This window comes from Phycodurus eques, chromosome 1, assembly GCF_024500275.1.
Source record: "Phycodurus eques isolate BA_2022a chromosome 1, UOR_Pequ_1.1, whole genome shotgun sequence".
NCBI classification, from domain to species: Eukaryota; Metazoa; Chordata; class Actinopteri; order Syngnathiformes; family Syngnathidae; genus Phycodurus; species Phycodurus eques.
The window spans coordinates 50,491,957-50,504,403 of NC_084525.1; the positions used below are offsets into that span (position 1 = coordinate 50,491,957).

The window sequence follows — 12,447 nt, forward strand, 5'->3', positions numbered from 1 at the left end:
GGAGGACAGCGGCGTTGTGTGTGTGTGACTTTAGAACAAGGGAGCTCTCCATCGTGTGTGTGTTTGTGTGTGTGTGTGTGTGTGTGTGTGTGTGTATGTGCTTTGGTCGGGCAGGGCTGAATGACGACAGTCACTTCCAATTTGGAGTCAAAAGGGTGACAGAGTCTTGGAGCTCTGGTGGCAGTTTCACTGAAACAAAACCACATGTCAACCTTCTTGTGTCTTCTTAAGAAAATTCATGGAAGGATGAAAATATTTGTATATACCACCAAGCAAATCTGTGTAAGAAAAAAAAAAAGTGAGTAAAACTGGAAAGAGTTGGGATTGCTCGTTCTGGAAAAGTGACTGGAGGGAATCGATGCTGAAACAAAACAAGCCAATTAGGCTTGCAGAGAGTTTAGAGGTCAAAAAGGTCTTTAAAAAGTTCCTCCTCTCTAATTAACTACATATGCAGAATTTTTTGGACCAATATGTGATTAAGCAAACATTTCCCTCCCTCACATGCTTCATTTCTGCTCTTATACTCTAATGATCTTTTCTTTTTTTTTTTTTTTTTCTCGGTTTGTTCATTTTAGTCAAGGCAACCTTTAATGCGCAATATTGGATGCTCTCAAAATTTGACATTTAGTTTGGATTACAACATACCAATCCAGGATGAAAGTTGAAAATATTCATCTACCACTTTCTCTTCTACAGTACAGTATATCCTATCAAAAGTCAAACAATGTTATCATACTGTCCTTCCAATTTCATATCCTTTGTTTCCTAAATCAAAGAGCGACAGAAACTTCAGTGGCGCCTTGAGATACGAGTGATGGATTTTTTTGCCTTGAGTTGCAAGCGCAAACTTGAGATTCGAGCGCTATATGGTGCCAGTAAACCCAACTAAATTCACTTCCCAATAAGCAATGTTTGGCAGATAGTGAACAATTCTTCAAAGTCGAGGCTTCAAGCCGTTTAATGCCGCGCCCAGTTGAAGTTTACTGTCAAACTAAAAATAAAACCAAAGGCCATGTTTTCACTGCAGGTCAATTACCATTTTTGTTGCCCAACGTGACATGTACAACGGACCTCCGTATACTCGCGGTTCAGCACCTGTCAATTATCCGACCCAGGCCAGCTCAGGTCGCGCTCATCCAACCAGGATGTCATCCAAAAGCGACAAATGTCACAATTGTTCGACAAAACACAAAAAAGCAACGGCGGACACATGAGCGGAAAACAATCTGTGGCGAAAAGAAGATGCTTTCGGATGGACAAATATTAGAATATGTTGGCTCTGGTTGCACAAAATCCTTGAAATTGCCACAAATGCGCCATGATAAGATCTACACGAGTAGCCGTATTTCCGCGAACACAAAGCGCCTCGTGTTTGTGCCCATGCGCAACGTGATGTCCTATTTTGTGCGCATGCTTGTGATGTCACGGAAGCATTCCATCCTCAGTAGAAATCGGATTTGTTTGTGGCATGTAAACGACTACATAAAAAGATTTCACCCAAAAAACATCATGTACTGCAGTGTGAATATAGCCAAAGAGAATTACACGTGAATTTAAAACAAACCAACAACTTTGCTTCAGCGTGATGCTAACACATAATGGAAAACACCATCGGCGCTAATACTTAACATCGATAGTCGCAGTGTTATAACCCCTTAAGCAATGGATATTCCAACACAAACAGTGGAACGACACATGTAGACAGACAATATCACAAATCTAACGTGCATATAGTATTTATCCTCTGCAAAAAACAACCAATTTTATAGTAGCTTATTATGTCACAGTAGTCGTGAAACTATTCTTCTTCGTTTGTGTCTGCATGACTGTTTTATATTGCACCCCAGTGGCCAGGACAGGCACACCAGAAGGAGCAGCACAATGATTGAATTGAAGCATTAAATCAAAAAGCACAAACTGTTTAATTCTTGACATTCTATTTCTTATTATGTTATTACTCATCTTTGTTGTCTGATTCTGATAAAGGATGCCTCTTGTCATTGGTACAAGCATGTGGTGTGTTGTCGTAGTTTTTCCATGCTGTCGTGTGAGCATGCTGCTTGTCAGTATGATGGCGATTTGGCAACATTTGCATTGATTTTGACTTTTGAAATGGACGGACGATGAACGGGAAACCTGAGTGATCCAAGTTCGACTGGTCGTTCCCGATTGTGACTTTTTAGTTCCCTTTAAGAGTTCTGTGTTGGAGATTGACCCTGTATTTCTCCAGCTAGAGAAAAAGGTTAATTAGCAGGGTGTTTTGGTGAATGAAGGACCTTTGAAGTGTTGTGTGTGTGGCTGTATAGCGTTTGTATCTTATAGAAACGGGCTGGCTTTACAATATTGAATACAAGTGACCCTGAGAAAGCAAGAGAAAGGAGGCTGTCTTTTAAGCGACTCGTTTTTTCTGCAAAGGTGATTGGAGAAGACTCGATATTTCTATCGTGCCAACACAGAAAGGAAAGAATATCTCAAGGTGAAAACAGCAATAGATTTTTCTGAGCAATGCGTCAGCCAGAGGAAAAACACACAAAAGAACTATATCTAGTCGCCTTACAAAACACACATCCGTGCATTTCTCACTCTTCGCTGGTTCAAATAAACGCTTATCCTAAAAAAACAGGTTAAGAATTAGCAAAAAATTGATCACATTTCTCTTCCGTCTTCCATCCATGCAGTGGTCCAGCGCTGCTCACAGGAGACGCGTTTGTCCGAGTGGACGTGGGAGACATTGTGGATTTATGTGATCCTACAAGCCATCAGGTTGAGCAGAGCTTTGCTAAACATGACCTGAAGTGTGCCGGCCCCGGAGCAAACGTTGCTGTCACCTTGGCCGAGGCGAGCTGTCATCTCTCCTAGCGGCCCATGAGACCTGACAGCTGTGGCGTTCCCAAAACAAATCACCGCTGCGTTTGGTAACAACCGGCGTCCCCGCGATTTAGTCCTCGTTCAGACGAGAGTGGGAAAGGCAGCTGCTAATGCTCTGGCTAATGCACTGCGCAAGTGTGTGTGTGTGTTCATGTTTGGGCTTGCTTCGTCTTGTTTTCCCGCCACGTGCACACCTCCCTTTTGTGAATTTCCTCGTTCCCCTATCTTTTGTTATCACCTGCATCTCTTTGTGTTCAAGCTTGAAATGCAGGCAAAAAAAGAAAACCCTGGAAAATAGATGCCAAATTCTGAATACAATCCACAAATTCTAATCTGTATGGGGTTATTTAAGCATGCGTGCATCGCTCTTCAAATTGTCTCGAATGAAGCAATTCTTTGTAGCTGTCGGCGTCTATCACTCAGACTGTGGAAGACCAGAAGCTCTGAGGTTAAAGTTCAAGAGAGTTTTGTCTTGTGGTGGAAGTGAGGCGGTGTTTATTGATTTAATGCTAAACTTCAAGCTGGTGGTCTGCCCTGAATAAGTTTTTTTTTTTTAAACTCCTTCTCAACTCTTTAGCGAACATATTGTAACGTAACTGTCATGTCTAATGAGCCCACACACATTTTCTCTCCGACACACACGCTCAAGTCAACCAGTCAGACAGTTTAAACAGAGATTTCTGTGTATTTATTGCTGGGCTGTTTTTAGACATCAAACTACAGCAGTTGCGGTGTGGCATCTATTGATGTCGTTGTCTTTATGTCACGTTCATTATTGAAAGATCCTTAGCCTGGTGTGCCTTTCTTTTGCTAAATACACTTTATTCTCCATCTTCTTACATTAGAATTTAAACAATGTACCCGGGCAAAATTGTTGACAGTTTATTCAATTATATATATATTGATAGATATTGCGACTCTGATTTGTTCAGATTTTTATTTTTGTCTGGCCTCATGGCTCGCTATTGGGGCACTGACCAGGAATCAAAACACATTCATCTGCATGAAAGGCAGCGGCATGTGTACCGCGAAACCACCAGTGCATTTAATGCCCAAGTAAAATTACATTTATTGTACTGTATGTAATGTACAAGGTTTTCTAATGTAGTTCTCCTGATATGTGGTTAACTACTTGACTTGTATGTAATCCATTAAAGCATTATTTGCATGTTAAGCCTCACCAGAGGGGCTGCAGGCCTGCACACCGGCAACAACACCTACATGCCTCTTTAACCACTATTCATTTCTTAAAAATTGGAGATGTCAGTTCATCAAGAACGACATTTAAATTATGTGATAGCGTTCATGAATGACTGCTTTCGAAGTCAAATTGCAGAACGTTTTTGACTTATGTTTGCATTGAGTCATAGTTACTGGATTTAACACAAAGGTACATCATGCTTAAAACTGGAGCATCTCAGAAAAAAATCTTAAAATGCAATTGAGTGGTCACAGGTGAACAGCATCGTCGCGTTGCAGATGTGACGGCCAATCAGAAATGCCATGTCGTATCTCATGGGATTTCAAAACAAAAATTACATTTCCGGGTGCGAAGTGACATGCAGCAGGATGTCGCCAAGCTGCACCAATAATATATATCATGTTTAACAAAAATACTTCAATATTCATAATTTCATTATTGTGGATAAAAAAGCAAAGCGTGAAGAGTCTCTTTCGCCGCAGTCCACGAGCCCAGTCAATGAATGCAGCTAACAGCCTCTCAAATATCCACAATCTCCCCTTTAGTTCCCGTCAACTCTCTCCTTATGTTACAGTAATCGCCTGCTATATCATGGTTCAAGCTTTGCTGAGTTTTAGTCAAATGCAATTCTTCTGTCTTCTCTCTTAGAATTGTGGAAGAGCGCCGTTTGTTCAGCTACCCAGATGAACAACAGGAAGGAGGACATGGAGATCTCCTCTCACTACCGTCAGCTCCTCCGAGAGCTCAATGAGCAGAGACAACACGGCATCCTCTGTGACGCCTGTGTTATCGTGGACGGAAAGATCTTCAAGGCACACAAGAACGTCCTCCTGGGCTCCTCCCGCTACTTCAAGACTCTTTACTGCCAGGTGAGGGTCGAAACTCTCGCCATCGCTCCGTGATGTCTCGACTAGCTAAATAAAGGCTGCTTCTCTTGACGTCTCAGGTTAAAAAAGGTTCAGAGCCTCACCATCAGACTACAGTCACTCACCTGGACATCGTGACCGCGACAGGCTTTAAAGCCATTCTTGACTTCATGTACTCTGCTCATCTCGCCCTAACAAGTAAGAACGTCATTGAGGTCATGTCGGCGGCCAGCTACTTGCAGATGACAGACATCGTCCAAGCGTGCCACAGCTTCATCAAGGCCGCCCTGGACATCAGCATCCGCTCTGAGATGGCCGACGAACTGGCCGACTTTGAAATGGGGGCCGTGGTCACCGCCGGCATAGGAGGTGGCGGCGGAGGCGGCGGAGGAGGAGTTAGTCTAACCGGAGCAGGGGGAGTCGCCGGAGTGGGCTTGGGAGGAGGCGGGATTGTAGGCATGGCCTCGGAAGCCCTCGCCTCCATCATGTCCGGTCGCAGCACCTCCCCCTGGCTGGCACGCCGCACCAGCCCCGCCAACTCCTCCGGGGACTCGGCCATCGCCAGCTGCCACGAGGGAGGCAGCACGTACGGCAAGGAGGACCAAGAACCCCCCAAGAGCCACGAGAGCCAGGAGGAAGCTTGCCACGACTCCCAGCCTGCTTGGCCGCATGACTACAGGCCTGTCAGCGTCAAAGAGGAACAGGTGTCCCCCGCCTCTTCCTCGCATCCCCGGGACACCCCCAGGGGTGCAGCCCAGAGCCAGAGGGATCAGGTGGCAGGAGGCCCAAGTGCAGGTGCAGATGGATCCTGGCAGCCCTTATCAGGATCGGGGCGGAGGAAGAACAGGAAAAACAAGGACACAGTCAGACATATAACCCAGCAGGCTGAGAGGAACTGGGACAGAGAGCGGGAAAGGGACAGTAGGCCTGGATCTCCTCTACCGTCCATGCTAGCTGTGGCCGGCTGGAACTACAATGGACAGGACATCCCAGGTATGACTTGACATGACAGAACAACCGTGTTCGTTTGTTTTTAAACTCAAGATGTTTGCGCTGCATTTATGTCTCACGACAGCAAACATTTTGCATTTTGTTGTGGATTAGGATGGCTTCACGCCATAAAGCCAGAATGATTCTGGATTTAACTCTATTTTAAATGTTTTTACATGTATTTTGAACTACCTTTAAAACTCTTTAAGGGTGTGATGAGTTAAACAAGTGGAGTCAAGGCAAATCCTTGATCCTGGGAAAGATCGGTCTGTTTCAACACAATTAAAAGGTTTAAAAGTTGGAATTTGTTTCACTCTGAATAAGACAGATTATCTATTTGTAATTTGTATACTCATTAACAAGAGTACTCAAAAACATCAGTGTTTACTTGGCACATGGAAGAATGCATTACTCATTAATTTCAGCGTGAATTTTGCAATTTGATTGAATTTGTCTTTTTTTTTTAAACGATTAACAGTTCAGCTTCCTAAACAACATTGTCGCTTTGCGCACAGCTTGTACCGGTAAAAGTATGCACGTGTTTTGTACAGAAAGTTTACTAGCCGAGAATGACCTCTTTTCCTCCTACGCGGTTGAGATTAGCTTGCTTCCACGCTAACGTGTTCGAACTAAGATCTTCTTTTCCTTTCGGCTTGTCCCTTTAGGGGTCGCCACAGCGTGTCATCCTTTTACATGTAAGCCTATCTCCTGCATCCTCCTCTCGAACACCAACTGCCCTCATGTCTTCCCTCATGTCTTCCCTCACTGATGCAGTCCCACCTCCACTTTAAATTCGTCTGTCACACCTACAGCACACCTCACCGCTGTTCTGCTGCCCTCGTACATGTCCTGTATTATTCTAACGTACTTCTCTGCCACTCCAGACTTCTGCATGCAGTACCACAGTTCCTCTCTGGGTACCCTGTCATACGCTTTCTCTAGATCTACAAAGACACAAAGTAGTTCCTTCTGACCTTCTCTGTACTTTTCCATCAACATCCTCAAGGCAAATAATGCCTCTGTGGTACTCTTTCTAGGCATGAAACCATACTGTTGCTTGCAAATACTCACTTCTGTCCTGAGTCTAGCCTCCACTACTCTTTCCCATGACTTCCTTGTGTGGCTCATCAACTTTATTCCTCCTTAGTTCCCACACCTCTGCACATTATCCTTGTTCTTAAAAATGGGCACCAGCACACTTTTCCTCGATTCCTCAGGCATCTTCTCACGCGCTAGAATTCTATTGAACAAGCTGATGCTTCCATACCTCCACAGGAATGTCATCAGGACCAACTGCCTTTCCATTTTTCCTCCTCTTTAATGCCTTTCTAACTTCCCCCTTACGAATCATTGCCACGTCCTGGTCCACCACACTTGCCTCTTGTACTCTCTCTTCCCTCTCATTTTCCTCATTCATCAACTCCTCAAAGTATTCTTTCCATCTCGCGAGCACACTGCTGGCACCAGTCAACATATTTCCATCTCTATCCTTAATCACCCTAACCTGCTGCACATCCTTCCCATCTCTATCCCTCTGTCTGGCCAGCCTGTATAGATCCTTTTCTCCTTCTTTAGTGTCCAACCTGGCATACATGTTATCATATGCCTCTTGTTTGGCCTTTGCCACCTCTACCTTTGCCCAGTGTTGCATCTCAATGTATTCCTTTCGCCTCTCCTCGGTCCTCTCAGTGTCCCGCTTCTTCTTAGCTAACCTTTTTCCTTGTATGATTTCCTGTACTGTGAGGTTCCACCACCAAGTCTCCTTCTCTCCTTTCCTGCCAGAAGATACACCAAGTACTCTCCTGCCTGCCTCTCTGATCACCTTGGCTGCAGTGGTCCAGTCTTCTGGAACCTCCTCCTTTCCACCTCTTCCCGAAAAGCTGCACAACACTCGTCCTGTCTCAGCTTCCACCACATGGTTCTCTGCTCTGCCTTTGTCTTCCTAATCTTCCTCCCCAACACCAGAGTCATTTTACACACCACCATCCTATGCTGTCTAGCCACACTCTCCCCTACCACAACCTTACAGTCGGTAACCTCCTTCAGATTACATCGTCTGCACAAAATGTAATCTACCTGCGTGCTTCTACCTCCGCTCTTGTAGGTCACCCTATGTTCGTGCCTCTTCTGGAAAAATGTTTTCACTACAGCCATTTGAATCCTTGTTGCGAAGTCTACCACCATCTGTCCCTCCAAGTTCCTTTCCTGGATTCCGTACTTACCCATCACTTCTGCATCAGAAGTACTACCTCTAGCCTTACTGCCTTTCTACCTGGTCTCCTGGACACACAATATATCAACCTTTCTCCTAATCATCATGTCAACCAACTCCCGAGACTTTCCTGTCATAGTCCCAACATTCAAAGTCCCCACATTCAGTTCTAGGCTCTGTGCTTTCCTCTTCTCTTTCTGCCCAAGAACCCGCTTTGCACCTCTTCTTCTTCTTCGACTTCGACCCACAAAAGCTGAATTTCCAACGGCACCCTGCAGGTTGACCGCGCCGGTGGCGGACATTGTTAACCCGGGCCACGACCGATCCGGGATGGAATTCTTTGGATGAACGCTCATATTTCTTTGGCCAAGTTTTAAGCCGGATGCCCTTCCTGACGCAACCCTCTGCCTTTATCCGGGCTTGGGACCGGCCTACAGTTTGCACTGGCTTGTGCCTCCCATAGGGCTGCATTTGTTCGAACTAAGATGATTATCTCAAATCTCGGAGGTGTGAGGTGACGTTGGGTTAAATGCAGATACTGTAAATGATACAATCCTCTTCTTGGTCTTGTTTATGTAACACACACACACACACACACGTGCAGTCACCCACATCAAGAAGCAAACCAAATTTCACGTTAAAATACACTTTTTCATTCGAGGAATCCTCTCGGTTCACAATTGTTAATGAATTTCTTTTCGCAAAAACAAATTCATCACATACCTGGCTGTGTGTGCGTGTGTGTATGTGGAGGAGATGGCGGGGGTTTAAAGTGCGCTGTGGGCCCAAGGCGTCGATAGTTAGATCATTAAAAGTAAGAGAAGCTAATCCTGGGCGCATTAAGGGAGTTGGCTGTGAAATGGGCACACACGTCGCACAGCTAAAGAAAACAGGATAATTGAATTGACCTGGGTCAGTGCACGGATTACCAGTGCGTCCTCACTATCCTAAACTCCTCCCCCTCTCTGCGGGATTTAGGGAAGGACCTCTGGAAAGGGCGAGCTGAAGGAAAAAGGTATAGACGTGTTGAAGAGGGTGCTACAGTACATGTGTGGGGTAAAGCAAGAGAAAAGAAAAGTATGGAGTCGAGGCAGAATATTGCATGCTTAGGACTCAGCTAAACTCATTGTCATACCTTTAATCTTGCATCTTGTCTTGAGACAAATCTTGTCAGTTATTCATCAATTATTGCTGGTTGGGCTTCATTATTTTTATACTTCCAATCTTGTGGGAACAGGTTGAAGTTGTTGTTCCAGCATGACTGTAAGGAAGTTTGTGAGTTTGGTGTGGAAGAACTACACGCCGTTGACCTCAAATCCATCAAGATGGTCTTGTCCTCACAAATGTTCTTCGAGAAAAAATATTTCAAAACTGTAGAAAATATTCCCTGAAGAGTGCAAGGCTGCGAAGGGGGGTGGGGACCTACTCCATATTTTCTTCCTGTGGATGTCATAATACTTTTTAGTATACATTCAAACCCGGTACCTTCAGATCACTTTCAAATACCAGTAACGTGCTGTGAGAGTTTTGGGTCATGTAGCTTTTTAACAAGTATAGGTTTGAAATAATTGACTTCTTGTGATGCACTCTCACAAAAAAAAAAAAAAAAAAAACTACCACCACCTATCGAGGATAGGCGCCCAGGATTAGCTTCTCTTACTTTTAATGATCTAACTATCGACGCCTTGGACCCACAGCGCAATTTAAACCCCCGCCACCCACTCCTACAAAGTATCATTTGGAATTCAAATATCATTAGCAGTGTGCTAACATAGAACAGTCAAGAGTATTTTTGTATGACAGCTGGGATATTATTGTAATTGTGTGTTTAGTCCAGGATGGTGGTTTCTGTGTGCTTAGGGAGGGTTGAGGGGGATTTCGTTCCTGAACAGGTTTTGTGAGGTCATTACTGACTAGGGAGCACATAGACCCTTCACTGGGGGTGGTGCGATGTTTTGGTTGTTGGAGCATTCTTCTATTCTGTCATGTGAAGCCAGTAAATTCTTTCACAAAAAACAAAAAAGCAACAACATAAACATCTTAACCAGAACAAAAGTTGTCAGTTTATGCCAATTGAGGGTCTCAACAAGCTTACGTCCACTTAAGTCTTAAGTCTCTGTAAGTAAAGGATTTTGTCACCTGCAGTTGGAGATCCGAATCAGTTGAAAGGGCATATGGACGTCCAGGGAATTAGAAAGTCGTGTTCAGCTCTATTTAAAGCTACACATACAGCACAGATTTACCGAGAAGGTGGACCCTAGAAACACAAAAGTGGACCCTAGAAACACAATCTAGACTGTGAATGTATTATTTTAGTGATTGTCATACACATGCAAAATGAAGTTACACGAGTACAGAGCTGCCAAACGTTACGGAACGTCCCTATTTTGTTACGGAAATCATTGAACGTTGACTCGTTACGTCCATAACACTGATTGTTCCGGATAATGGGGAAGAAAAAACAAAAACCACCTTCCACATTAAACAGCTGCTTGGTGCACGCCATTTTAATATGCCCCCCCGCCGCCCCCTTTATTTAAAATGTATTTATTGTTATTATTTTAAAATGTATTATTATTTTATCAAAATAAAGTGCTGAGTTTTAATCTTGACGTTTGGGATCTGATTAATTTGATTTAATAGACAGAATCGTAAAAGGCAAATTAATTCATAGACAGATATTTTTGATGATGGCACGTCGAAATCTCATTTCCTGACACTTCGATTCAGGCTGCAACTGCATCCACCATTACAAAGTTGATATAATTAAAACATTAAAATGAAAAATATTGAAGGCCTAATTTATTGACTATTAGGATTATGACTGTCCCACAGTAAGGTTCTTGACAACATTTAAAAAATATGGAAATTCTGACAAAAAAAAGTGAAATTTTATATGTTGGCAGCTCTGCAAGTAACTACAAATATAGTTTAGAAAAATATCGTTAAGTCTCACTTTGGATTGCTTTTTATTTATCTCCTTAGTAGCATTTTCTTTTTGGCTCATCGTCACAAAGACAAAATCCGAAATGTGTCAAAGAAAATGCAAAATCCAGACTGGGAGATTTCTAACTGTTAAAAAGTGTTACTTCTCCAAGTAGAGTAGCCCAAAATGTTACTTTCAAATAATATTACTCAAGTAATAGTAAAAAGTAGTCCTCTAAATAATTACCTGAGTAAGACTAATAAGTATTCAGTGAAACAAATATTGCTGAGTAACTGGTGAGTAACTTTTGATTTATTTATTTTCTAAATAGTGCATTAAAGTCAAATAGACAAAAATCTAATTTAGGAATAGCAAAATTTAAATATTATCCAACAATATCACTGTGAAACAATAATTTTTAAAACAACATAAAAAACAGGGCAAATTCAGCCACAGTAGATGGCATTAAATTGACTTTCTTTGTTTACACACGTGAAACAGCACAGTAGGCTCACCAGGCAGAGATGATTAATTACATAATTGTATACCCTTTGATTAGCTTGAACGCCAACAGGTGGCTTCACCCACATTTATCGGCAATGCTGACATCTGTTTCATTACTCAAAAACAAATTGAGTTCTGCAACCTTACATCTCGCTCTTCAGTGCACATTGCATTTGCTCACTGCCCCTTTTGAATGCGCACGACCCTTTCTGCAGCGACGGACAAAGAAACGTGTTGTGGTTGACCTCCTGCATTCATTCCACAGAACATTACATTTATCAAAATGCAGACTGAAACAACCTCGTGTATGTTTCTCAAGTTCCAAGTGGTGTTCTTGTTGGCTTGGGTTTTTAAGGTAAATATCGATTTCTGCCACGTAAATCATTCACTTTGAAAAGTTTACATCTGTATGAGACTGGGGCCGTGGAGACTGTGTACAGTCATGTGACTGCCTGGCTCCATTTGATTGGTCAAATGGAGTCAGATGTGTCATGTAACACAAATTCTCTCTGACAAACCAAAATAGAGTGCTCAAGCAGTAATAAATACCCGTCGATAAAAGTAGGCTGTTTCACGTTTGTAAACAAAGAAAGTCAATTTAAGGCCATCTACTGTGGCTGACTTTGTCCTGTTTTTTTATGTTGTTTTAAAATGTATTGTTTCAAAGTGATATTATTGGACAATATTAAAATTTTCATATTCCTAAATTAGGCGGCACGGTGATCGAATGGTTAGCACATCTGCCTCACAGTTCTGAGGACCGGGTTTCGAATCCCGGCCCCGCCTGTGTGGAGTTTGCATGTTCTCCCAGTGCCTGCGTGGGTTTTCTCCGGGTAGTACAGTTTCCTCCCACATCACAAAAACATGCATGGTAGGTTAA

At 43.1% G+C, this 12,447-nt stretch overlaps 1 protein-coding gene across 6 annotated transcripts in view; it reads left to right on the top strand.

Annotated features, from left to right (window-relative positions):
• zbtb46 (zinc finger and BTB domain containing 46) overlaps positions 1-12,447 on the top strand; it is a 101,072-nt gene that overhangs the window by 43,533 nt on the left and 45,092 nt on the right. For all 6 annotated transcript variants that reach the window (XM_061698157.1, XM_061698149.1, XM_061698113.1 and 3 more), the window contains 2 exons: positions 4,718-4,938; positions 5,016-5,928. In XM_061698157.1, coding sequence (XP_061554141.1) covers positions 4,753-4,938; positions 5,016-5,928 — 1,099 coding nt within the window. In that variant the 5' untranslated portion in view covers positions 4,718-4,752. The remainder of the gene's footprint in view (positions 1-4,717; positions 4,939-5,015; positions 5,929-12,447) is intronic.